We start from the raw sequence: 25,462 nt of genomic DNA on the forward strand, positions 1-25,462 counted from the left end.
AACGGCACTTATTTTGTTCATACAAAAATTTCATACTGCGGATTGCTTTGCTAAATTGCTTAATTAAAAAATGTCGAAAAAAAAAAAACAAAGCAAAACAAAAATGAAGTAATTATGGCAAAACTGATTTGAGTGGAAATCCAATGTGCACGCAAAGGCGTTTAAATTATATTCGCCAATTGGCTGCGATTTTACTCCATATTTTGTGCTGCTTAGATTTCGCCATGATATGGCGGCGGACCTAAGTAATATTTATTACTTTACTTTATATTTGTATTTCTATATGTTTAAGTATATATTCATATATGTAGCAATGAGCGTGGCAGCCAATTCGACACCCCCTAGACAATCAATGAAAGGAGTAAGAGTTTTCTCGTCTTCGCCGTTAGTTGCGGACTAATAAATACCCTGAAGTCAGAGTCGGCAGCCCGCTTTAAATTAATTCACAAATCTTCAGTTTTGTTGATTTTTTTCTTGTGTTTGATTCTATTCAATTTTGTAATTTCCGCAATCGAAGCAAAGGCAGATGTGGGGGGAAAATGGAAATGAAATGAAATGAATGTATACTTAAAGAACTATAATTATTAATCCACATACGTATATGAATTTAGATTAATTAAATTGTTTGTATAATATACCAAATACCCTTAGAATTACCAACATTATTGTCAAAGTGGATACGTCTACAATAGAAAGATTCTAATTTATCTTTATTCATATATATGCATATATAAGAGCCGTAGAACTAAATATTTAAATTAGTCGCTATCAACTTGAGTAGAACAATGATTTTCTATTATCTTAATTTACCTAAAGACGTGGGAGATACACTTTAATTATTTAAATATAGATTTAATTCGACTGCGTGGAAGTGGAAATAATAAATTATAGATCGAATTGAAGCCATTATGAAGAATGTTATTTGTGCAACATTGAAACAATTAGTTCTCTAGACCCTAAGTTCTTAATGACAACTAGATGAGCAGTTGGACTCTTAGTCATATTCGTCAAATAGTCATAAATAATAAAAATTTCATGGGGTCGCAGCAAACGGCTTTTGCCAGTTGCATACGTGTTAATGAAACCATCATACCCTCAATTTGCATTTTTGATGCCCTCAAGGGCAATAAAATCAAAAGACTTAAGGCACAAACTAGTCCAGCGACGGCCGCAACGTGGTTCGAAACTTGGCTGAGCAGCTGACAGAATTTGGGTCTGACCGTTGGTTGTATTGCTGCAGTCGGAATGGCTTGAATGACCGGCAGTGGAGCGTGGCGGGTCTGTGGCCGGCGTGCGCTCATTGAACTTATCTTGCGCAAATGGCGCAGCGCAGCTCTTCTGTCCACGAACCTCAAGCATTGCCCCGATCCCTCTGCTCCCCCTGTTCCTCCTGGAGCGAATGCCGCGAAAACTTACGCAGACTGTCGACAGTCTGCTGCTGGTTCGTGCAGATTTTTCTCTTTGGCCGATTTTCGTGGCATGATCAGTTTAACGGCTTTCGGTTTTCTTCCACGCGTGTTGTTGCTAGTGCAATTGTCGTCGTCATCGCCGTCGCCGTCGCCGTCGCCGTCGTCGTCGTCGTCGTCGTCGTCGTTCGTCAGCTGGCGTTTCGTTGGTTCGCTTTGCTGGCTGCTCGTGAGTATTTATATGCGCTGTAACTTGTTTCGAGACAGTCAGATTTAGTTATCGTCTTCAGTGCTTCGGTCAAGTTGTGTGGCTCCGCTATCCATTCCGCTCCTGCGCTACCAATTGGATATTTCAACCAAAAACCCCCTCCATATAAGGATTAACACTAACTGACTAACCAGCATAATCAAGGTGAGCTGTAATCCTCAGGCAACATCACAACATTGCATAGGGCCGGTAATTCAGGAAGAAGAACGAATTGGTCTCTTCGGCGGTCTTTTGTATAAATTCCGCCGCATTCCATTATAAATTTTTGCATTTTATGTTATATTGTCATGTCGAAGTGCAGCATGGAATTTTAATGAGTGCCCCAACAAAAACCAAAATTTGTGCAAATCATGTGCAGTTAAAGTGTGCTCAAGGAAGAACAATTGCAATTACAATTGGTCTTCGTCAACCAAGTTCAACACTGAATAAACGACGGCCGGTTAGCCTGGAATGCGCATAAATAAGCGTCAATTGTGATACTGGCAAAATTGTGAACAATAATTCTACAAAGTTCTTCAATTGTTGTCGCAGGAATTTCAATTGCAATCGCCGAAAATATGTGACGCAGCTACAAAATAATTTCGTTATAAAGTAAACACAAAATATACAAATGCAGAAGACACAGTGACTGCGCCCAATTTCACTCTCATACTTGATCAAGATCAACAACACTTAAAAGTTGGCTCACATACGAAGTCCGTTCCCTCATCAACTTTAGGCGGAAAACTCGAGCCATCAATCTGTCCAAAAAGCCAACAGCAACTAAGAGGTTGCAACAGCAACATCAACAATATTAAAGTAATAACGAGAGTGGTCTAGTCGAGCTTGCCTGACTGCAATACACCCTGTACGACTCAGTTGTTTCTTCCTATGGGACAGACCACGCCTCCTGCTGCATTTTGTACAACTAAACCATTATACCCTATACTGTAACAGGAATAGCATATGAGTGTCTGAATATATGTCCCAATATAAGAGGTGGACAGAGCCAGCGTGACGAGAGAGGGAGAGCGAGAGAGAGGGAGAGATAGAGAGTGTCAGAGCTAGAGCTAAAGACCAAAAGCCAGGCAATAAACCCGTTTCTATTTAAACCGCCTTACATTTGGTTTCGCTAAGATTTTCGCAATATTTGAAGTTGTTGCAGGCAACATTTGCAATAAACGCAATGGCCATTAGCAGCAGCAGCAGCAGCAGCAGTAGCAGCAACAGCCACAAAAACAAAGCCACATGAGTGTGCATAGAGAATTGTGAGCTAAGTTGCCTCATAATGGGCAAGCAGCATATAAAGATCCAAAAATCCATCTAAATTACTCAAATTTACAAATTTACAGTAATTGTTGATGTTGGTTTGTTATTGCTGCTGCTGTTGCTGATGCTGCTGCTTTTCCTGCTGGGAGAATTCAGCTCGCGGTTTTCAATTTTGCAATATTCGTTTAATATTTTTCAACATTTTTGTTGTTGTTTTGTTTTGGGTCGAATCGTAGTATGTTTTGCTACATTCGCTGCCTCACCGCGCCGTTCAATAATTGCCGATTGCACGAGTGTGTTGCAAATTTATGGCTTACCTTAAAACCAGTTGACCGAACTAATTAATATTTTGTGCTCAGACCTCACAAATTTAGAAAACATAATTAATGTGATAGACTAAACTTGTATTAATTGATCAAGCTTAGCAAAACGAATTTAAAATACAATTTCAACTGATCGAGAATAGGGCTTCCGCTGAAATCTGTTTTCCTAGATATACAAAATAAGAAATAAAGTTGCTCCATAATATTCTCCTTTGTATTAGCTTATTTTAAGTGCTGCCTGTCTATAAATATACATATATATATTAGTCACCCGATGCCCCTAATGTCTCTAAGTGCAGGGAGAACAACAACTTGACTCTAACAGAAGCAACAGCTTTGTTTCCAGGTAGCTGCTTGGGAAGTCAAAGTGGAGCTCAACCAAGCTCATAGCGAAATTACCAAAGTAACATTTAAGAGCAAAATGAAGACAACAAAAATAAATCTTTAAATCGCTTTGCCGGCACATTTGTTGATGAACTTAGTTCCAGCTGTTGCTAGCTTTTGAATTTGCATAAGAGCTACACTATATAATGTATACACTATATACTGTATATACATATGTTGTTTGTTTCGCATTTTGCACTCACTTTTATGGACTCATATATAGTTGTTGCTGCAATCGCCGATAGCACATCAAAACTCAACTGAAATTGCCGAATATACGTGAACCATGAACAGTTGAGTTTTTTGAGGTCGCTTCGCAGTTGATTTGGGCCCAGCTGAATACCTTACGCAAGTGGGCGTGACAGTGCTATGAGTCGGTCCCTAAGTACAGCCAGAAACATTTTGACAATGTGCTCGCATAGAGCGTCGAATAAGGGGTCTGGTCATGCCAATGAATCGAGGCAGTCGCGTGTGACTTCCACTTGAGATTTCTAAGTATTTCAATTAAAATATGAAAATGATTTTTAGATCAAAAGATAATATGTCAAAAGTAATGATTGGGCAAGTAGCAAATGGGTTGGACGGGCATCGCTTAGAGTCGCCATTTATGCTATTAACTCTTGTGCAATTAAAAGGTCCTAAAAACACTTAAAATGCTTATTTATAATATACGAATTGAAAGCTATTCAGTTTAAACAACTCGAATTATTTTTTCTTTATTCCCCTATTCACGCTCGTCATTTAGATGATGCTACTACATCCAACTCCAGCCCAGCGCGTGAGCATTCGCGAGGAGCTGCGCGAGCCCGAGGATCCAGCAGACATTGAGCGCGACATTAAGCTGATTCGCGAATGGCTGGAAACTCAGCCCCATCTGCCGAAAGACATGGACGATATGCGTCTGACGACCTTCTTGCGCGGCTGCAAGTTCAGCCTGGAGAAGGTGAAGAAGAAGCTCGATATGTACTACACGATGCGCAACGCGGTGCCCGAGTTCTTCTCCAACCGCGACATCAATCGCGAGGAGCTCAACATTGTGCTGGACTATGTGTAAGGGATAGTCAACGGAAATCATTCGATAGACCAGCCTAATGACTCTCTCATTCTTCCAGCCACTGCCCCACATTGCCAGGCATCACGCCCAACGGACGTCGCATTACGTTCATCCGAGGCATCGACTGCGATTTCCAGCCCCACCATATTCTGGATGCCATGAAGGTGGCCCTGATGATCGGCGACATCCGCTTGGCGGAGGAGTCGGTGGGCATTGCTGGCGACATCTTCATTTTGGACGCAGCTGTCGCAAGCGCCTCGCACTTTGCCAAATTCTCCCCGACGGTGGTGAAGAAGTTCTTGATCGCTGTGCAGGAGGCGTATCCCGTTAAGGTGAAGGAGGTGCATGTGATCAACATTTCGCCGTTGGTGGACACCATCTTCAACTTTGTCAAGCCCTTCGTCAAGGAGAAGATCCGCAGCCGCATCACCTTCCACAACGATGTTGAGAGCCTCTACAAGGTGGTGCCACGCGAGCTGCTGCCCAACGAATACGGCGGCAAGGCCGGACCCATTGTTGAGCTCAACCAGTGGTGGAAGAAGAAGCTGGCCGACAACACGGAGTGGTTCAAGCAGCAAGAGGACAAGAAGGCCAACGAGTCACTGCGCCCCGGTGCACCAAAGACTACCGATGATCTGTTCGGCATGGAGGGCACGTTCCGTCAACTAAACATAGATTGAGACTACAATTATACCCAATATGTTTCATATGTGCATCTTATATATATTCTTATCTTATATTAACCACTCACCCATTTTATTGCCCATTCACATTTATATTGTTCGCTTTTCGCTTCATTCCCTATCTATGTACTGCATGTTGACTCCGCCCCAAAATGCAGTAATTACAATAAAGAAACCACAGCATATTAAGGAATGAATATAAATCGTTAAACTCGTTTCAATTTATGTATCAGATTAGATTGGAATATATGAAGTGGGAACATAGGGTGGCAAAATGTCTAAAATACAAATTACTAGGTACATATGTATGTGAAACCTTTGTCTACCTAGGGAGTCTAGTGTGAAATTATACTTTAAAAGTTTACAGAACTTCGAAAAAGTTATAATGCAAATTAATATAATTATAAAGCTAGAGAAAAGAGATTTATTATTAATACTGACTCACACATTTAAAAGAGTATATTAGTATCACTATCTCTTCACATTTTCATATCAAATAGTCAATATAGATCGAATATTTTAACTTTATTATTGTGGTATATTGGAATAAAATTTAATACCGTGAAATTGTATATCACAGTTCATAGATTAGTCAAAATTATAATATGAGTATTTAAAGTTTTTTCACTGGCTTATAGTCAATTTGCAATTAATATATTATTAACTTCTACGACGATGAAAAGCTAAATCAAGTTGAAGCGTGAACAAATTATTACATAGGCTGTATCGAACCTTCTCTTATTTTTGGAAGCACTCTGTAAACCTGAATGTTTAAGTAGAAATGAAAAACTCATCATTTATTAAATATATATTTAAAATCATCAAAAACTTTTTATGCCTAATGGGCAGTTTGTAACTAACAATTTAGGGTAAAGTAAATGGAAGTACGGCACTCGATAGCTGGTCTATTTAAGAGCATGAAAACTGAAATCCAAACAGCAAACATTGAGATTATGAAGAGCACAGATATTCCCAAAGAGGAGCCCATCGAACGGCGCGATCTGTTCACCTTCATCGTGTCGGTAATGCGGACGGCTGCAATGTATACCTTGAGAACGGAGTATCAAAACAGTTATATGCATTTACTGACCACAGTGTTGAGCTGGAGCTATGAGATATTCACGTATTTCGTGTGCGTGCATATTGAGATATTATTCATGTGCTCTCTCTACATTTACTACGACGACGGCGATCTGGAATTCCTTGTCAACTGTCTTATACAGACGATCATCTATCTGTGGACCATCAGCATGAAGCTCTACTTCCGACGCTTCAGGCACAGTACGTTGAGCGACATCATCAGCACTGTCAACGATAAGCACCAATTACGCTCGGCGCACGGCTTTACGTATGTGACCGTTAGTGGAGCGCTGCGACAGTCCAATCTATGGATCAAGAGCTACGTCTACTGCTGCTTTATAGGCACTATTTTTTGGCTGGTGCTGCCCATAGCATACCGAGACAGGAGTCTCCCTTTGGGCTGTTGGTATCCTTTCGATTATAAGGTAAGCCTGAATATATAGCTAAGCACTGCGAGATCTGTTTCTAAATATCTTTTTCTTCTTATTTTCTTCAGCAACCTCTTGTCTACGAGGTGGTGTTCTTCCTGCAGGCCGTTGGGCAGATTCAAGTGGCTGCTGCCTTTGCGTCGTCCAGTGGCTTTCACATGGTCTTGGGGATTCTAATATCAGGACAATACGATTTGTTGATCTGCAGTCTTAAAAATATATTGGCTACGAGCTATTTGAAGATGGGTGCCACTATCCCAGAATTAAGGTGATCAGCTTTAGAAATCCCTGTAGACGTATTCTCAGATGGTCCCATTCACAGTGAACTTCAGGCGGCACAATCTGTGGCGGATGCCGAAGTGAATCAATATAGCTATTCCGTAGAAATGCAAGCGTCGATGACAGAGCTGATGCAGCAGCAAGGTCCCAGCAATGCTATGGACTTACCCACTGCCTTCAGGCACTCCCTTAGCCGGTGCTTAGAACACCATCGGTATATCATTTGTGTCCTGGAGAAGATGGAACGCTTCTACAATCCCATTTGGTTATTTAAGATCGGCGAAGTCACGTTTCTCATGTGCCTGGTAGCTTTTGTTTCTACAAAGAGCACAACGGCGAATTCAATCATGCGGATGGTGTCGTTGGGCCAGTACCTGCTCCTAGTCCTGTACGAGCTTTTCATCATTTGCTACTTCGCTGATGTGGTCTACCAGAACAGTCAGCGATGCGGAGAAGCTCTCTGGCGAAGTCCTTGGCAGCTGCACATGCGCCAGCTGAGAAGTTATTATATTATTTTCCTGATCAATTCCCGTCGCCCGTTTCGGCTGACGGCTGGTAAAATCTACAATCTGAATGTGGACCGCTTTAGGAGTGTGAGAGACACAAAAATATATCACTATAATAGATACTCGAATCATGTTGCTTGCATTCCAGACAATTACAACGGCCTTCTCCTTCCTCACTCTACTGCAGAAGATGGATGCGCGTGGATAAAGAACGCAAACTTCGCTTTTATATTTTATTTCGTATATTACAATTGTTCAAATTAAAAAAAAAAAAAACTCGCATAAAAAGTAATACACTTAAGCTTTGAATGGCAAAGACATCGAGCACATGCCAATGCCTCAAACACAACACCAATTGATTTGTTTAATGTTATTGTTATTGTTTTGTGATTAATTCACGCTGGCTCACGATTGCGTGCGCCGTACAAACATATTATATGTTAAATAATAGTTAAAACGAACGTACAAATATTTAATTTGTTCGTTGTGGTTCTGATCTCGTCCGATCTCAATGTTGTAATAAATAATTTAATAGAAAATCATACAAAATTACAGTATTTGTTTAATAAATAACCGTTTCATTGTATTTTTGTTATGGCTTTAAGACTATAAGCAAAAATCATATACATTTATAAGGTACTTGGGTTTACTCTATCCGATATTTACGTTTCCTTGTCCAACCATTTCCTACTACTTTGTGTTAACTACAATGAGCAAGAAATATATTTAACAATTTAATTTGTTTCTTTTGTTTTTGTTGCAAAAATTATTCATTTTAAATTTGTGCCTGGCTTTCATTCTTACATTTAATTTATGCTTCATGTATAGTATCAAAAGTTGATGTAGTATCTCAACAGTTCAAGCAAATGATTTGCTTTGTTGATCTATTATAGCCAAATACTACAATTGCTTGATTTTTGTTGTAGGGTTTTTCTTTCTTTTTACAATGCTTAGAAATGTTTGAAATATTCGCTTATAATTAGTTAATAAACAGTTTCTATGTATCATCTTTTCTGATTTTGCAGTTCTACATGTTTTTTTTTTTTTTCATAAAAAATTTACATTTGTTTATTTGAATTTCAATTGTGAATTTCATCATTCAGTAGTGCTACTCAACACATCTGGTTATACAGACCATGCTTTGTAGCGACTGCTTAATTTTGTTAACATATATAATTATTATCAAAAAAATATATATTTATATATGATTCATTTTTATATTTTTAGGTTTTTCCATAAATTTTTGTTTTTGCTCAGAATTTTATATATTGCTATTGCAATTCAGCAACAACAGCAACGAGGCGAGCAGCCAGTAAAGAAAAAACAAAACAAGGCTATCAGCATTGTGCAAGTACTTCTGATAAATGCAATACGTTTGCTGTCGTTGTTTATGTTGTTGTTGTTGTTGTTGTTGTTCTTTGTGCATGAAATGAAAGCTCATTGTGCTGTTGCCTGAGTATTTGGCATTGTTGCTTTTGTTGTTGCTGTTAGCCGGTTGTTGATGCTGTTCACAAAGCTGGTTGCCGCTGCTGATACCTAAGATGACTAGTTTGGAGTTGGTGCATTGCTAGCTCGCAAGCGACATGTGAACGATACTCGTGCTGTTGTCGTGATTGTAGTGCTCCGTATTAACAATGACCTGCACCACATAGCCTTGGTGTATGCTGCACTCATCAATGGGCACCTTATCGCCCAGCAGCTTACCGCTGTAGAACCAACGTTGGCAACACGCGTCGACTCCCTCAACAGACTGCATGCATAACATCAATTCAAAGATTAGCAAATTGTCCTCATCAAAAATAAACAAATGAAAGCGCAAACTCACCTGCAGTTTTTTCTTGCATTGTCCCACCGTGTCCTTAGAGTATACCGGCAGTTTAACATCAGTCATTGAGGATGATATGCGCAGCTTAAGAATGATTTCGGTCCCTCCATCAACGGGCTCTGAGTATTCGGCTGGCGAATCACGCCCATTCTCCTCCTTTACAATGTTAATGGGATATGACAGACAGTAAATAGGTACTTTATATTGTGTTCCCAACTCGTCGTAGCATTCTGTGAGGTAGCTGCAAAAGAAGTATCCAATATCTTAGTAACTTCATTGATGACTAAATAAAATCATAAAATCAAATTCTTTGGTCACTGGTTGTGCCATGTTTCATTACCTGAGAAACACATATCCAAACAAAAATAAACCTCAATTTATGATATGCACTCAATTTGATGACTCTCAGATCTACTTTAGATTATTAACGGGAAGTTGCTGGATCACCCAAAGCGTCAATTTCAAACAAAACAATCAAAGTAAGAAGAATAGAAAATATTCTAGTCAATGCAATTACTATTGAATTATTAAACATCTGCTTCGAGCAAAATATTTAAGCGTAGAGAGATGGCAATTCTAGATTTTTGAACACTTTTGTTTTCCAAAGCCTTCCTCTTGTCAGCACGCGCAGAGTTCTCCGATATGCCGACATACATTGTAATTTAGACAATGTAATAAAAGTAAATATACTTTATTGTATTGATTTTTTGTGGGACGCGTCAAAAGCCATTAGTGTTTAGTGCATTCGGCGCGTCATTTAAGTACTTGACAGGGGATGTAGCTTATTTGATAAGAGCTCCGGGTTAAACTTACCCATTGGGCACAGATACGTTAGCGCCATCTAAAATTGCCTGTGCCATTTGAAAGTCAAGACATTCGGCTGCATTTGTGGCTGCTCGAAGGGCATCCCAAATCTCCTTTCGTCCGTCAAATGCAGGAGCCGTGTCCCAAAACTCGTCACGCTTGGAGCGCAGTTGTCCTTCGGTTAAAGGTACGTCGGAGCGCCATTTTATGGTCTCATGGCACAATGGGCGATTTTTACGCGCAGCGCCCCCCAATGCAATCCCTATATGGTACGCACAATAACAAAGAAATACATATCGATAATGGATGCAAATTGATGTGGCTGCGAAAAGGCTACTCACCTGCGCTGACCGGACGCGAAGCGCTTGCCGAGGAAACACTCATTGTTTCATTGTCGGGATTCATGCGACATACACAGGCTCCCATTGTTGCGGCCTTGGGTTAATACTCACATTAAATTGGGTAGTTTCGAATTGTGCGTTTATGATTTTTATAATTTTTACACGAGCAACAGCCGAACAACGCGACATACAATTTTTACGCAATGTGACCAGAGGCTTCGTTGAAAAGTTCCCGTAGTTCGATAAGACAAAAATAATGAACGAACTAGTTCATTGAAAAATATTTTATAGTCCCCAGTCACTTTGAATTTATACTCCCAAATTAAAAAAAATGTACTAAATAATATTATTTTTTGGGGTTTTTTTACTTTAGTATTATCACTGGTATTATTTTCTTAAAGTTTGTCTAAATGGTTGTAGTTATTTAATTAATTAATAATTAATTGCATATAAATCATCAAATTCCCGCACAATAATTCGTAGCGCTGTTCAACACTGAATATGTACAGCTCGCGAGCGAAAGTAATTGGAAAGCAATTATATTTATTTAGGCACAAACCTCAATTTAATTAACAACAAAATTATCAAATATTCATTTACTTTGCGCCATTAAACTAGCTGAAGTCATAACCTCATGTGACGCTTGCCTCAAGCGCGGGGTTAGTTTCTTGCTTAGCTTATCAGCCGTCACATCATAAGGTTTCAGATAAGCTATGATCTCCAAGATTATGTATATGGTCGTAGTGACTATTGCATAGGTAAGGAAGGTTAAGAAAAACTGAAATACAATGACCAATAAGAGCTGAAATAATTACAATTATTGATTGCTGCTCTTGATATACTTAATAGATTTACATGAACTCACAATAAGAAACATCTTTATAACCAGAAGTATCAACTCTGTTGAAGTATACTCTGATAACATTTGTAGAGTTCCCGATGTGATCTTGGCACCCAAGCTTTGGTTGTTAGTTTCTTCGTCTGTACGACTATCATCATTTTCTGCTGTACTGTTGTTCACATTCAAGTTTTCCATATCTTTAGCTCTTGTCAAATCATTTTCGTTATGCAGTGGCAGAAAAAAATCGTAGTATAAGCTTCTCAACATAGAATCGGGGGCTGATTTTTTCTCTAGTGTTTTGGCTACTTCTGATTTAGTCGTTGTTGCTATTGGATCTTTTAAATGTTGGAAACAATTGTTAAAATCAATTAAGGATCGCTTAGTAGCAAAGTTGCATTCTTTTAATGCTTGTCTGCGTGGGTGCGAGGTATGTTTTATATTCGGTTCACTTGGAGTCGACATTGTATTCTGCAAAAAATTTAAAATAAAAAGGATTAAACAAGAAAAAATAATCCGCATGTATCCTCTGCGAACATATACAACTGTAGGCCCCGGCGAGATTCGAACTCACGATCTCCTGTTTACTAGACAGGCGCTTTAACCAACTAAGCCACGGCGCCGTTAGCGTACCAGGGAGAATTTTTCGTATTAAGACAAAGCATGGAACAGTGACGATAACGTGCACTACTAATCAGCAAAGTTGGCTGCAGCTAAATGTTTGTTTTGTCTAGCGACAGGTGGCGCTTGTCTCTGCTTTGTGTTTTTTTACATAGATGGCGCTTGCCGTTTTCTTACTTACATAAGGCTGCAGGTCCAAAATGTTATTATCAAACTTTCCTTGCTTCAGTTGCTCTATTTCCTCATCCGTTATAAAATTGTTCATATCCATGCACTCATTGGCATAGAAATCGTATATTTTTCCCTCGCCAAAGCATGGCGGCACCGGCTCGCACTGCTCCGTGGTGCGATTGTAGAAGCTGCGCTTGCCGAAATATCGCTCCTCACAGTTGAGGGGGGTGCAGTTGCGCAGATAGTCCTTGTCCCAGTTCTTGCAGTCTATAAAGTCTTTACGCCGTCGCAGCGAGTGGTTGCCCGGGTCCAAGGTCTCAAATCGCGTATCAAAGTATAACGTTTGATTCGTCTTGAATACCTCATTCTGATGGTTGGCGGTGCTGATGACGATGGGGCAGCTGCCGACGCGATTGTAGAGCGACTATAATGGCATTTGTGATGATAATATATCGTATACTTAGGTATAATGTAACTAACTGACCACAGTAGGCCACACCAAGGAGACCGTGATGCTGCTGCCCGGCTCGATGGATCCGAAGTCGCCGCCGAAAATCGTGCCCGCTTGAAGCGTCTGCCCATTGGTCAAATTCAAGGTGCAGTCGCCATTTGAGTTCACCGTCAAATGGAGCAATTCGGACTTATTTTTCTTTCGATTGCTTATTGTCAGATCTGTTGGACTAATCAGTTTTTTAACTGGGTGCAATATTATTCTCCCCCACTGGCTTACCAAAGATGAGGCCTATATCGCTCTCTCGAGGCACGCGCATGATTACGCGCGTCACGGTGCAACTTGCATAAATGCTGGGAATATTTAGTGACAGGAAATACAGCAGCAGCTTTTGTAACATTTTCAGCCAGGCCTACGTTATGTAAAAACAAATGTTATGAGCCTTTGTTAAGAGTGCTTCAGGAAGGAGGCGTGGCAGACTTCGCTTTGCTTAGAAAAGCCCAAATGTCAGCTCTATAGAAATTCGAAACATATATCTGTCGTATGCTAGAATTTTTAATATGTTTTTACGTTTGATTATATTATATTTCATTTCTTTCTATGAGTTTCCATTTGGAAATGTAAATTTCCTGTATATTGATTTTGTATGTAAATACATTGGCTTATTGTTATTGCGTTATTGCCGTTGCATACATTGGATCAATTGCAATATACCCCGTTGGCCGCAATTATTAATGGGTATGCCAATTTTACAGCGCATGTTAAATATTTGCCAAGGAGTTAAGGGGATAACTAACATGCCATGTCTCAGTTTTAAGAGAAAAAAATAAAAACGCTAATGTCCTGATGTTAATTAAGTGTAATTTTAGTGCGCGAGAAGCAACCCTTCAGCTACCCTATGGACTCACATATACATATATGGTTTATGTGATATCAGTCGCAGAAGGGTTCGCATGCAGTGCAATTTATGTTTTAATCATCAAATGCGACCCAATTGATCAGCCTAGTTGCTATTCATTTATGCGGCGGAACATTGTTTTGAAGTGAGCTGAGGAGCTGAGCTCAAAACACGAGCTGAAGAGCCTCAAAACTCTGCCATCGCTCTGAATGCGACTGCGACAGGTGACACTTTCTGCGTTGCATATTCATTGACTTGAGCCGTAATTTATGCCAGAAATTGCAAAAGAAAACAGAAACTAATTTAACAGGAAATAATTAATTTGGCTGCTTTCTTATAAGTGCGATGGAATAAATGCTGTTGTTGCTGTTGCTGCTGCTGCTGCTGCTGCCAGCGACCCAATTAAAATTATTTCGTTTTCATTACCCAATGAACCAGGCGTAATAATAATAATAAGAAAACCAAGTAAGATTGCTGCAGCTGGACGCAACTGACTGCACAATACTCGCTCAAGTTTCAATAGTCATTTTAAATGCTGAAATGAAATGAAGTAAGTTTTTTATTATTTTTATAAATAAATGGGTAATTTGTGGAAGATATAGCTTCACTTTATCTGAGTGTTCAGGGCAATAAAATCAAAGCTTGCTCTTTAGGGAAAGTCCATTGTGATCTAACAAACTAGGGACCAGAAGAATCTAATATCATAATTAAGGGATATATTAGTATCAATTATAATTTAACATCTATATTCGATATCGATGTTAAATTATAGTGAGTCTTATCAGTGGAGCATACACATGCCTGTATTTGTCAAACATGCCCATATACTCATTTCCCTTTTTCTTAAAGAGTATCGTACGAAATCCAACAGTCAATACGAAAAGCCAAGCAACAACAGTCGAAGTTGAGACGACGAAACAAAAAACAGACAAACACTGCCAAAGCAACAAAAGTAACAGAAACAAAAAAAGAGAAGTTTAAATAATGAAATCACTTCGCACCATCTCGAAATTGCTCATTAACATTTTGTGTTTGCGATATCAACTTGTGAAAATCGCAGACCAGGCCAGCCTCCAGCCAACTTGCCAACTTGCCAACTTGCCAGCTTAGCCACTGTAAGCCACGTTTATGCGGCGCTTATGACAATAAGCAGACTTTGTAAAGAAGTCGCTAAGTTAGTCAAAGCTTTAAAAAGGGTCTCCACCCGACCCCTCCCAGGTATATACTGACAGAAACTCAATATTATATTCTTTTTGGGCATACAGTAATTTTTATGTGAGAAACTATATACATTGTATATTAAGTGGATTTATGAAATTACAAAATACCATGAAAGATTATTAAATTGCTCATAGATCAAATGAAAGAATATCGAAAACTAAATTGTTTTTAGTAATATTCAAATCTTATATCACATCATATGCATAGCTAAGACCTTGCAGCTTGAACACAATTGAATGAATTAGGGTATGTCAAAGTAGGGCATTATACAAAAGGACAAGCTCACAATACACTATATAACTCTACAAGCGAGGGCAATTGCCCTCCTTATAAACATTGTTTCCTTGCTATACACCTGCTCAGATTTCATTGCTATCAATTTGGAACAACAAGAATAAGTTCAATTTAGCTTTTATTGCGCTTAGCTCACGTATAAACACGATTCAATATGCTGCGATTTGGCCATTTACAAAGACTCTGACTCTGAGGCAGCTACTTGGCTTTTATTTATTATGCCAAGTTGTTGTTGTAGTTGTTGTTGTCGTGGTCTCTTCACTGTTATGCTGCAGTTGGAGCCTGGCTTATTAGTTGGGTCAGCTTATGGCTTTTGGCTTTTAAGGTGTGAAACTGACGACAGCCAGCCGAACGCCTCCACCTCCACCTGCACCTCCACCACCAAATCCCCCACCCCTACCCACATTGGCTGCTGGAGTCTGTCTGTCAGTTGCCCTCTGCCTTGTTTTACGGGTCGTGATTTGTCTCTGGCTGCAGCTTCGTCTCTGGCAATTCTTGTAAAGGTCGTTTCGCCTCGCTTTCCTCAATGAAAAATGCCAGCAGACAGCAGAAACATTCTGAGCTGAGGACGGGACGAGTCTGCAGCAGAGGCAGCAGCAGTCCGGACACTGTCCTCGACTGTAGATAAGCCTCGGCTGAACGTGTATTCCAGTAGCCATTCGATTTATGTTAAATAAGCTGGACGCAAGCGCTGTTTGTTGTAAAATACCAATTGCTGTGTCTTACCTTTGCCTAGTGATTCACGTTTCTGGTTTCTCTTCTCTCAACTCGAAGAAACCCCAAAGCTGTTGATAGCAGACGACTGCGCAATGCTCTCCTCTGAGGCTAGTTTAACGAAGACTTTGATGAGATGACGAATACTTCACACGAATACTCCAGTCTTGAAAGTAGTTTTATTTGTATATATTACTCAAGTAGAATGAAATTCGTAGCTCTTAGGCAGATCTGTTTAATATTTCAGTTATTTATGATGTCACATACTCTTGTCTCTAATATACCCCGTTTCAACTGAGTCCGGCATGAAAAGAGAAACCTCAGAATAAGAAAGAAAAACAAAATAAAAATAAAAATAAAAAATCATTGGCACTGAATCAGATTTCTTAATTTAATTGGCTTTATGCAAGAAATTCTTTAGCCCGGGCTTTGCTCTTGGGCTCGCTTTTATAGACAAGCTGTCTGGCCAGGTGCCTGACAACAGCATATGCGTGAGCATGTGTGTGTGTGTGTGTGTGTGTGTGTGTGTGTGTGCAGATCCTTCAGTGCAGCAAGAAACCAAGCAACAGCAGCTACCTCAGATAGCATCTTTTTGGACTTCGCAACGTGGGAAATGCGGCGTTGGCCGCTGCTTAGCCTAATTCTCAAAAGAAAAAGTGGGAAAACTTTTTATGAAAACTAATCAATAAAAAATATTTTCATAAAACAACAAATAAGAATAATCACGAGCAAAAGCAGCTCGTAGTTGGATGCTTCGAGCGGCAATGGAGCGAGTTCTAAATTGGTAGGTATTCTAAACGTTGGAGTAGTATCGACTGCTAGATGTCCTCTAGTACTAGTTTAATTATACTAAAATACATGTGTACTGTAAATATTGATTGATGAGTTGATTGATTATAGCATACTCTGTAAAAAAGCATCAATACTATTATATCTTCTTGGTTTAATATAAGGCTTTCTCCTTATAATATATTCTTACTATAAAAGCATCCCACTTTTTAAATAAATCTTTAAGCTTATGACAAACTTTCTTAACATATTTTTTATTTATAATAAAACAGAGTTGAAAAACGAATAAATACAGCTAAAGATCAAATACTATAGAAAATATTCACAATAAATGGAGAATATTAAGGAAAGGTGTGCTATGCTGATGGTACTCAGTGTATATAAACTTAATTTTACCTGTCGAGTCTTCCCATATTATATACCTATGATCTAAGAATATTCTGAAGATATTCCGAGTGATCAGTGTATTGTGCAGTATTTACTACTACTGTGAGTACAGGGTATATGCAAAGAGAAAAATAAATGAAAATCGTTCAAGTTTTCCATCATCGCGTGCCGCGGCTGCATTTTAGGAACAATTGCAGCGCATTTAAGCATAAATGCAGGCGAAAAGTTCAGACCGAGTCGAGAGTGAATGAGTGAGTGACTGTGTGAGTGTGTGTGTGAGTGTGCGACAGTTAATCATCAGCGTGAAATGAGGCACAAGAAATGCGGCTGCTTCTGCTGCTCTAGCCATGGCCTGAAGACTCACATATACTTACTAACTAACTATATATAAATAGTTATAAATATATATGCGCTCATATATATGTATATAATTAAGCCATAAATTCAGTTTTTATGATTTTCCACAAAGTTACGAATTTATGGCAAGTGCTGCAACAAGGTAAGCTCACACACACACACACACACATACACCGAAAAAAGAAAGAAACGAAACGGAAGTGCATTTAAATGCGCGCGCATGCGAAATGGCAGCGGATCGAGGGGGAAGAGGGATGGCGGCTGGAGGGGCTGGAGCTGGGCTTAAACCACTTTTTTGTTTGCTTCTGCTATGAGCTGCACCAATCCGCTGGCGACGCCATGTTGCCCATAAATGTCGAGCATTTTTCCAGCCCACCTGTCGTAAATTTAACGCTTTCGGCTATGTCTTGTGTGTGTGTGTGTGTGTGAGAGAGAGATAGAGAGGGGGAGCGTTACTCTATAAAATTTAAATATTTATTATACTCTACATATTGTGCTGTGCAATTCGTTATGCAAATCGACTGCTGCTGCTGCTGCCTGCCAAAAAGAACAACCGAAAAGAGCCTTCAATGTAAAATACACAAATTTGTTGCATTAATTGCAGTAAATTGATATGGTGCCCGCTGGAAGAGCCGCACATTGGCTACGTTCAGTTCCCTTTAGAGATGGACGCGTGCCTCAAAATATGGCCATGGCTTATCGGCTGCCATGCTCAGGTTACGGCAGACTTCAACTTAGATAGGTGAGATGGTAATAATTATTGAGGAGTTTTCATCGACGTACCAATCTGGCCGATATCGGCAGAATACACGGTACAGGTGCAAGGAGGTCATTTGAGGGACATCATATCCCAATCACGTGATGTCAACAAATCTGTCAACAAAATTATTGATTATTATTGCCAACATTAATAAAATTATGCGCTTTCATCGTCGATTATGGACAGCTCTGTACAATATATTTTGTATGCATATTAAAACTATATTTTAGAAAAAGATAGAGAATTTCAATGCATCACTTTCTATTGAAGAGTCATTCTCGAATCTCATGTTGGATAAATATTAAAATATGTATTAATAAAAAATACACAAATTTCTTATAAAGAATATATTTATCACTCAAGATTTCGTCCCGCCATAACTTTTCGAGCTTTTTGGCGTCCCATTTATGAGATACGCAGTCACGAGAATATAATTTAAGATGACAAACTGTTTGCATTACATCGTAAGGCATGGACTACCCCTATCTTGGCAGCTATCTGGCATGCCCCCTTGCCTCCCTTACAATGTAGGCCTACTGCCTACTGCAATTAGCATAATCGCTCTCCTTAAATTGCAAGTTGAGCCCAAAGCTCTACGTATATCGGACATTGTTAATCGCCGCTGTCCGCTGCATAGGGTAGCTCCCTGCCAGGGAGATCCAGTAGAGTCGGCCGAGCCGAGTTCTGCTAAAATTGAATACCGTAATTATGGGCAATTAGGTAAAATGCTCGTGAGTGCTCGTGTCATGGCTGCTTCCTAATGCGAAAATAACGTCATTAATATTTTGGCGACCGCGAGATAAAGTTGCGGCCCGTTCGAATCGATCGCATTCGTCGCGCGAATGGGTCCTAGTCTTGTCTTGCTGCAGGTCCTGGGGCATGCCACATGCCACACGTCATAAAACTGCATGCTTCGAGCAGACGTTACAGGACATGCGGCTAAATGGGGCAGGTGCAAGCCGCACTTGCAATGTCGCGAGCTGCACTCGCCTCGTTTTAATGCGGAAAAATCTTTTGGGGTGCCGCGAAGGACTTTTGTTTCTACTTTGGCATTGGATGCAATTAACCTGCTGCAGCTGCAACACCACACTCGGCGCCCTCTGCCCCCAGCTCCGTGCCCCGTGTTAACTGCCACACTGCACATATTCGGCTTCATGCAATAAGCCGGTGTGCGGCTTAGTCCGCGATCCGTGGCAATTAAATGCGATTAAATCGCAAGCGCAAACTCTTCAACTTCAAATGAAATGCCAGAAAAGCACTCGCAATTATATTTGAAAATGTGCATAAAAACAACGACAATAAAAAAATATGGCAACGGCAAAAACTAAGTGCAATTTGCATAAATATTTGTAGCAAAAGAACAACAACAATCACTCAAACTAATAAAAGCGTTTCGTGTGCAACTGATTGAATTTGAAATACCCTGTAAAAGGATTATATATATTACAGAGTTAGGCAGAGTGAGAGAGAGAAAGAAACAGAAAAAAAGAAGGAAACTGAAAAACGGAAAGAAAATAGTGAGATAGAGAAACAAAGAAAAATAAATATGAATAGACAATTGGATCGGGAATGAGCACATTGGTAAGTGTAAAAGAAAGAATACCAATTGCACAATTGCATAATATATATATAATTTATATAATTGCAACAATATTATAATATTTCATATTTAATTAAATAGATTTGTATCATATGAACTAAACAGGAAAAATAAATAAATTGACTTACATACTTATATATTGCTATTATTCTCTTTTAAATTCTCAACTGAAATTCAAGTACACCCCATCTGTAACCATTTAATGGGTACAGGGTATGCAGCTGGCTACCGACGGCAGCAATGGCGAGGCATAAATTACACTCATGGAAAGGCAACGAGGTTGTGCGGCTTATCTGAAAGGCGAAATTAGCTGATAATATGCAAAACATGGCGAGAAATTGCAGCCTGAGCCAAATTTCAAAATTATTACTTTGCACAACTGCACACACACACATACATAGACACTGACTCACACACACACACAAATACATATACATAGATACTCACTCATACTCACACCTATCACATTAGTCTTAGAGCACACTCTGTACAGAGAGCAGCGCACAGACTCATTAATTACGATTCTCTTGCTCATTCGCTTGAAATTCTCAGAATTCATATTCTTTCTCCTTCATATTATTTTTTTCCCCTTGTTATCTCACTCAAACAGCAAAACTTATTCATTATCTGATCATACATTTATTTGTCTATTGCTCGTTCGTATCTACTACTTGCTAATTATATCAAATTGATTGATTGAACTCTCTTAAAATAGTTTCGAGCACATTCGATCTGCATAGAGAGTCACTAACGTCAGAATCGCTCGTGGGCGCCGTGGCTTAGTTGGTTAAAGCGCCTGTCTAGTAAACAGGAGATCGTGAGTTCGAATCTCGCCGGGGCCTATTCTCTACGAAGTTGGAGATATTGAGAATGAAAGTTTTTTCATTTTGTGTACATATTTTTGTAAAATTCGTTAATAGATTTTATATTTCTTAAACTGTATAAGATACTTGTTTTCCTATTTATTTAATGAGTACGATTAAATTACATTTTTAATTTTCCTGCTTTTTTTTATTACTTTTTATTATAAATAATATAAATATAAATAATGTAGATTTAAGATAAAGTCGTTTTTGCTGTATTTTATATGAAAATATTTATGTAAATAAATTTATTAATATAGTATAATATAAATCCCCATAGCTCGGTATGGGGTTCGGCACATTTATTAATTTACCTCCCTGTGTTGTAATGGTCCTGTTTTTTGTTTGTACCGGTTCTACCCTTAATAAAATTAAAAAAAAAAAAATAGTATAATATTAAAGAAACATAAAAAAATATGAAAATTAAAATTATTCACAAAATATAATCATTGTGAAGTTCACATATAGATTATCAAATAAATTATTCATTTACCAAATATAATCATTGTGAAGTTCACATATAAATTAATATATTATTTGATTATTATACCTTGAACCTATTGAAAATGGGAAATCAGGGTATAATGTTTTTTGTGAAAAAGTATGTAACAGGCAGAAGGAATCATCGCAGACCCCATAAAGTATATATATTCTTGATCAGCACGACGAGCTGAGTCGATATAGCCCTGTCCGTCCGTCTGTCCGTCTGTCCGTATGAACGCCAAGATTTCAGAAGATATAAGAGCTAGAGAGCTCAAATTTTGTGTGCATACTCGTGTATACCATACGCAGTACGAGTTTGCTTTATTATTTCGATAACTCATCCGATAACTTTTTTATCGAGAATAATCGAAAATTTGATTTTGTTTTTTGAGCCTGATTGGAATAGTATTAGACGTGAAGACTTCAGATTTACTGTGTATGAACATATGATGAATACAAACATTATGTACGAATTTCAAATTTTGACCATATGATTACGCCCAGAAAATTTCATTAAGATTGCATGTCTACAAAAAAAGTTATTCATCAACTAAATTCTCTTACTATTGCCCACACTGCAGCGCAGCCCAAGCGCAGTCGCTGCTTACTGCGCAGTTAGCAGAGCGCGGGCTTATGCATGCGTGTGGATGCATGTGTATGTGTGTGTACATAAAAGAAGTGCAGAATGGAGGGATCAGGGTATCTCCTAGTCGAGCAGTCTCGACTAGAGCCTTCTTACTTGTTATTATTATTAGGATTATTATTATAATTATTATTATTATTTAATATTATTATTATATTTATTGATTTTGTTCTTTTTTTTTTAATATTACAATTAGAAATAAATTACTATACAATTTTTTTATTTCAATTTAAGTTGAATAGTTTATATGAATTAGTTCATTAACTATAGAGTTCATAGACTTTGTCTTGTATCTCTCGACTATGCGACATATACTAAAGGTAATTCAAATAATATATTTAATTGGTACCGATATAAATACAATATATGTACATATATCAGTTTATAGCCAAGTTAAAATATTATTGTGCTTTAGGCAATCTTCCACTTTACGTCCGACCTTCCGTATGAATGAGGAAAACATAAATTAAATATTCTTTGGATGCGATCAGTTGAGCCCTAACTAATGGGAAATTATTATTATATATATTATTATATGTATACTTAGGAATTTAGACTATATATATAAAATGTGTTCTACATCAGAAAACATTAGAATATATACAGTGGCTCACAGCTTATTTGACCCAACGTAAAATACAAATTTCATTTGCTCATTACTTTATACCCAATACAAATTTTTGAAAAATTCAAACGAGGAATTGTTATTTCAATATCAAATTAATGGAAAACATAACTTTTTTATTCATTTAAAAACAAATAACATTTTTAAAAAATAACCTCAAACCGCCAGCACAGTCCCCGGATTTTAATGTTATTGAAAATTTGTGGGCCATTTTAGACACCAATATCGGGTCCCGGAATATTTCCAACAAAAATGAGCTAAAAACGGCATTAGTCAAGGAATGGGGGAAAATCCGGCCCGAAACAACAAAAAAATTGGTGGCTTCAATGCCTGCAAGACTTAAGGCTGTATTAGACCAACAAGGGGGTCATACAAAATATTAAATTTAAAAAAAGGCATAATATTGAAACTACTGTTTAAAATAAGTACTGGGTCAAATAAGCTGTGACATTGAATTTATGAGTTGTTTTAGTTTTTGTTATTTTCTTATTGTTATTTTTGTTAAAATGAATAAAAAAGTTATATTTCCCATTAATTTAATATTGAAATAACAATTCCTCGTTTGAATTTTTCAAAAATTTGTATTGGGTATAGAGTAATGAGCAAATGAAATTTTTATGTCACGTGAGTCAAATAAGCTGTGAGCGGCTGTATATTTTAAAGCTTATGTAGATTTATCGAACCACGTCAGCTCGAATAGTTTTGAAATTTTATGAAATATATACGTTTATGTTTAAAAACGTGAACGAGTTATGTGCAGTTAGTTGTGCACGACTAATAGAGGTATTTATTGGATGGACTCACAATCTTAAACTCCAGATATCGCGATATGATTACACACCAGCTTCGTATTGGATATGGCAAACAGATTTGTACATGTGTCTATCTCCGCAGCAAATAGTCTCATTTAAACATGAAATCGCTTCTGATATAACAATTGCGTTGTCAATAACAATTTGTAGAGCTGTCAGCTGAGTGGATTGAGATTCTAATGAATGGCTGGGGCTGACTGACTGCTGGAACTACTATTTGATTAGTGCGCGAGGCCAGTAGCAATAGTAGCAATGGAAGCAATGGTAGTAGTAGTAGCTATGGTAGCAACTGCCAACTGGTTCGCTGCAACAAATCAACGTTACAATGCGCTCCAAAAAAACGGCAGCGGCGGCAAATGTCGATCAAGTGTCACGATCAAATGCTGCCTGGCAGATCAATCGATTGCCATCGAGTGTGGGTAATTACATGCAACACGCAACCAGGGACTCTCCTGTATCTCCTGTATCCCGGGACCGTATCTGTTCCCAGCAATAGCAGCAATTGCAATTGCAGTTGCTTCCTCTTCTAGGGCAGTTGTGCGGCACTTTCGGTTGACCTTGCCTTACCTTAAGCCTTAAAGTGGCCACAGAGTTTCAGCCCGGCCAGAGCTGAGAGCCCGACTCGGACAGCTGTGAGGCAAGGCAACGCAACGCAGTGCAACGCATCAATGTCAATGTCAATTGCTTGGCCAAATGTCTGCAGGGCGTTGCCTCATCCGTTGCTTAGCTGGGGATTAACTTTGCCAACGAGGCGCTTCCAACACATGCTGCAAGTGCAAGCGACACATGTGCAGCCGCATCTCAACAATACACAATTGCGTCTCTGTGTGCGTGTTGTGTGTGTGTGTGGGTGTGTGTGTGTGCAGGGGATGCTGAAAATGATGTTGCCAGTAAGCAGCGGCAATTATTTATTATCCTTGCGCCCGAAGCCAATCGCCATCTTTTTTGCTTTGTTTCCTCTGTTTTTCGCCCTGTCATCATAACTCTCCACTCTGCTCACTCTCCGCTCTCTCCACTCGACGACACAGCGCAAATCAGCGCCGTCGCCATTGCGCCTGGTCAACATTTAACTTTGAATTTTTTTCCTCCACTTTTGTGTTTCATAAATTTTTGTGGTTGCTTTGTCGTTGTATTTTGTTGCTCTGGGCTACGCTCTGCGTTTGTAGTAGTTGTTGTTGTTTCCTTTTTCTGCTGCCTGCCTGCCTGCCTGCTGTGACTGAGATTCATTCGGCAGCCGGCTCAGTTAGGCCTGTGTATGGGTCGGGGTGTGTACGTGTGCGTGTTTGTGTGTGTGAATAAGTGTGAGAGTGTCTCCTCCCATATTCCAGTGGCCAGTTGCAGCCGCTACTCGAGTTGCTTTGAGTTTGAGTGCAATGCTTGAGTGGAATTCCGTCGCTTGCCGCTGTTACCGACTGACTGCACAGTTCCACTTCCACTTTGTTGCTGCACAGTGGCACAGCAGTTGTCGTCACAGCCGATGTGAATCGAAAAGCACTGTGCCTATGTGTTTGAGTGGCGTTGCGCTGGAACATCTTGTATGTGTCTGTAAACGAAAAATGTTGAATGTATATGTGTCTATATTACTCATATTGAATAAGTATGTTAATTAATTATTTATTTTTCATATTTCAGGAAATGTAGAATTATTTCGAACTCTTTCGTTTATGCAAAGCTTTTATAATTTATGCACCAATTATTCTACATTTACTTTGGCTTAATTTACTTTTAGGGTTCTCAAAAGTCGCTTTAATTTGATTTTTATACTGACTTTCATATGCTTTAAAATCGCATTAGCTTTTGTTCTCGTTCCTCCATAATTTTCGTAATCAACGTTTTCTATGTGAAGGTTGCATTGTTATGGGCCTCTTACGTCTCCACGTTTTTCGCTTCTAACGTTGATTCTGAAATTGACAACACACACTGTGAAAAAAAAGTTTGTTGTTGATGTAGATTGCACGCACACATACACAGACACGCACACCCACATGCCGGCTGTGCACCTATGCATATGCAGGTGCGTGCGCCCTTCAGCCTCATCCCCCCGGCCCCCCTCAGACCATGTACATGCATCTGCATTGTGAATGCATTTTCAATGGCATTTTTATTGCAATTGGCTTGTAATTGCTATATTTAGTTTAATGGCAGCCAAGAACACGGCATTACGTCTGCCTCCATAACTGTTTAACTGGTAGACACCCACACACACTTACACACACACGCACATGCAGACATCTCTCTCTCTCTCTCTATAACTTTCATTTTCAATGTCATTAAAGTGGAAAGTCTCGTATGGTAAAGTGGGCTAC

The 25,462-nt window shown here is 39.0% G+C and overlaps 4 protein-coding genes and 2 non-coding genes across 8 annotated transcripts; 3 read left to right on the forward strand and 3 right to left on the reverse strand.

The window, feature by feature from the left end:
• Positions 1 to 1,651: 1,651 nt before the first annotated feature.
• On the forward strand, positions 1,652 to 5,569 carry LOC108651718 (alpha-tocopherol transfer protein-like). Its single transcript, XM_030384942.2, has 3 exons — positions 1,652 to 1,818; positions 4,375 to 4,679; positions 4,742 to 5,569. The coding sequence occupies exons 2-3, from the start codon at positions 4,375 to 4,377 to the stop codon at positions 5,361 to 5,363; spliced, it is 927 nt and encodes a 308-aa protein (XP_030240802.1). The 5' UTR covers positions 1,652 to 1,818; the 3' UTR covers positions 5,364 to 5,569.
• Positions 5,570 to 6,161: 592 nt separating this feature from the next.
• On the forward strand, positions 6,162 to 8,003 carry Or83a (Odorant receptor 83a). Of its 2 annotated transcripts, XM_030384944.2 has the most exons (4): positions 6,162 to 6,871; positions 6,943 to 7,142; positions 7,197 to 7,746; positions 7,808 to 7,990. In XM_030384944.2, the coding sequence occupies exons 1-4, from the start codon at positions 6,245 to 6,247 to the stop codon at positions 7,865 to 7,867; spliced, it is 1,437 nt and encodes a 478-aa protein (XP_030240804.2). In that variant the 5' UTR covers positions 6,162 to 6,244; the 3' UTR covers positions 7,868 to 7,990. The 2 variants fall into 2 exon arrangements, with proteins under 2 accessions (XP_030240804.2, XP_089114694.1); XM_089258568.1 differs by having other exon boundaries at positions 7,197 to 8,003.
• A 198-nt stretch (positions 8,004 to 8,201) lies between these two features.
• LOC115562818 (ubiquitin domain-containing protein 1) lies at positions 8,202 to 10,927 on the reverse strand. Its single transcript, XM_030384943.2, has 4 exons — positions 10,630 to 10,927; positions 10,298 to 10,550; positions 9,485 to 9,725; positions 8,202 to 9,409 (listed from the first exon to the last, which is right to left on the reverse strand). The coding sequence occupies exons 1-4, from the start codon at positions 10,712 to 10,714 to the stop codon at positions 9,227 to 9,229; spliced, it is 762 nt and encodes a 253-aa protein (XP_030240803.1). The 5' UTR covers positions 10,715 to 10,927; the 3' UTR covers positions 8,202 to 9,226.
• A 225-nt stretch (positions 10,928 to 11,152) lies between these two features.
• On the reverse strand, positions 11,153 to 13,157 carry LOC115562825 (uncharacterized). 2 transcript variants are annotated; one of them, XM_089256302.1, is made up of 5 exons: positions 12,990 to 13,157; positions 12,744 to 12,931; positions 12,270 to 12,683; positions 11,495 to 11,938; positions 11,153 to 11,431 (listed from the first exon to the last, which is right to left on the reverse strand). In XM_089256302.1, exons 1-5 carry the CDS (start codon positions 13,108 to 13,110, stop codon positions 11,222 to 11,224), a joined length of 1,377 nt encoding a protein of 458 aa, XP_089112428.1. In that variant the 5' UTR covers positions 13,111 to 13,157; the 3' UTR covers positions 11,153 to 11,221. The 2 variants fall into 2 exon arrangements, with proteins under 2 accessions (XP_089112428.1, XP_089112429.1); XM_089256303.1 differs by having other exon boundaries at positions 11,284 to 11,407; positions 11,472 to 11,938.
• On the reverse strand, positions 12,017 to 12,090 carry TRNAT-AGU (transfer RNA threonine (anticodon AGU)). The gene has a single exon. It is a non-coding gene; the product is annotated as a tRNA-Thr (tRNA).
• A 7,341-nt stretch (positions 13,158 to 20,498) lies between the features above and the next one.
• Positions 20,499 to 20,572, forward strand: TRNAT-AGU (transfer RNA threonine (anticodon AGU)). The gene has a single exon. It is a non-coding gene; the product is annotated as a tRNA-Thr (tRNA).
• The last annotated feature ends 4,890 nt before the right edge of the window (positions 20,573 to 25,462 follow it).

Source organism: Drosophila navojoa, chromosome 2 (genome assembly GCF_054131105.1).
Source record: "Drosophila navojoa isolate 15081-1374.11 chromosome 2, UAZ_NAV_1.0, whole genome shotgun sequence".
In the NCBI taxonomy this organism is placed as follows: domain Eukaryota; kingdom Metazoa; phylum Arthropoda; class Insecta; order Diptera; family Drosophilidae; genus Drosophila; species Drosophila navojoa.

Bases quoted from the DNA above. Each gene is read 5' to 3' on its own strand.
- LOC108651718 (XM_030384942.2), top strand. From the start codon at position 4,375: ATGATGCTACTACATCCAACTCCAGCCCAGCGCGTGAGCATTCGCGAG. The intron at 4,680-4,741 runs GTAAGGGATAGT...TCATTCTTCCAG, and splicing joins AACATTGTGCTGGACTATGT to CCACTGCCCCACATTGCCAG.
- Or83a (XM_089258568.1), top strand. From the start codon at position 6,245: ATGGAAGTACGGCACTCGATAGCTGGTCTATTTAAGAGCATGAAAACT. The intron at 6,872-6,942 runs GTAAGCCTGAAT...TATTTTCTTCAG, and splicing joins GGTATCCTTTCGATTATAAG to CAACCTCTTGTCTACGAGGT. The intron at 7,143-7,196 runs GTGATCAGCTTT...TCCCATTCACAG, and splicing joins GCCACTATCCCAGAATTAAG to TGAACTTCAGGCGGCACAAT.
- LOC115562818 (XM_030384943.2), bottom strand. From the start codon at position 10,714: ATGGGAGCCTGTGTATGTCGCATGAATCCCGACAATGAAACAATGAGT. The intron at 10,551-10,629 runs GTGAGTAGCCTT...CGTACCATATAG, and splicing joins TTCGCGTCCGGTCAGCGCAG to GGATTGCATTGGGGGGCGCT. The intron at 9,410-9,484 runs GTGAGTTTGCGC...TTATGCATGCAG, and splicing joins AATGCAAGAAAAAACTGCAG to TCTGTTGAGGGAGTCGACGC.
- LOC115562825 (XM_089256302.1), bottom strand. From the start codon at position 13,110: ATGTTACAAAAGCTGCTGCTGTATTTCCTGTCACTAAATATTCCCAGC. The intron at 12,684-12,743 runs GTCAGTTAGTTA...ATGCCATTATAG, and splicing joins CCTTGGTGTGGCCTACTGTG to TCGCTCTACAATCGCGTCGG. The intron at 11,432-11,494 runs GTGAGTTCATGT...TAATTATTTCAG, and splicing joins TTATAAAGATGTTTCTTATT to CTCTTATTGGTCATTGTATT.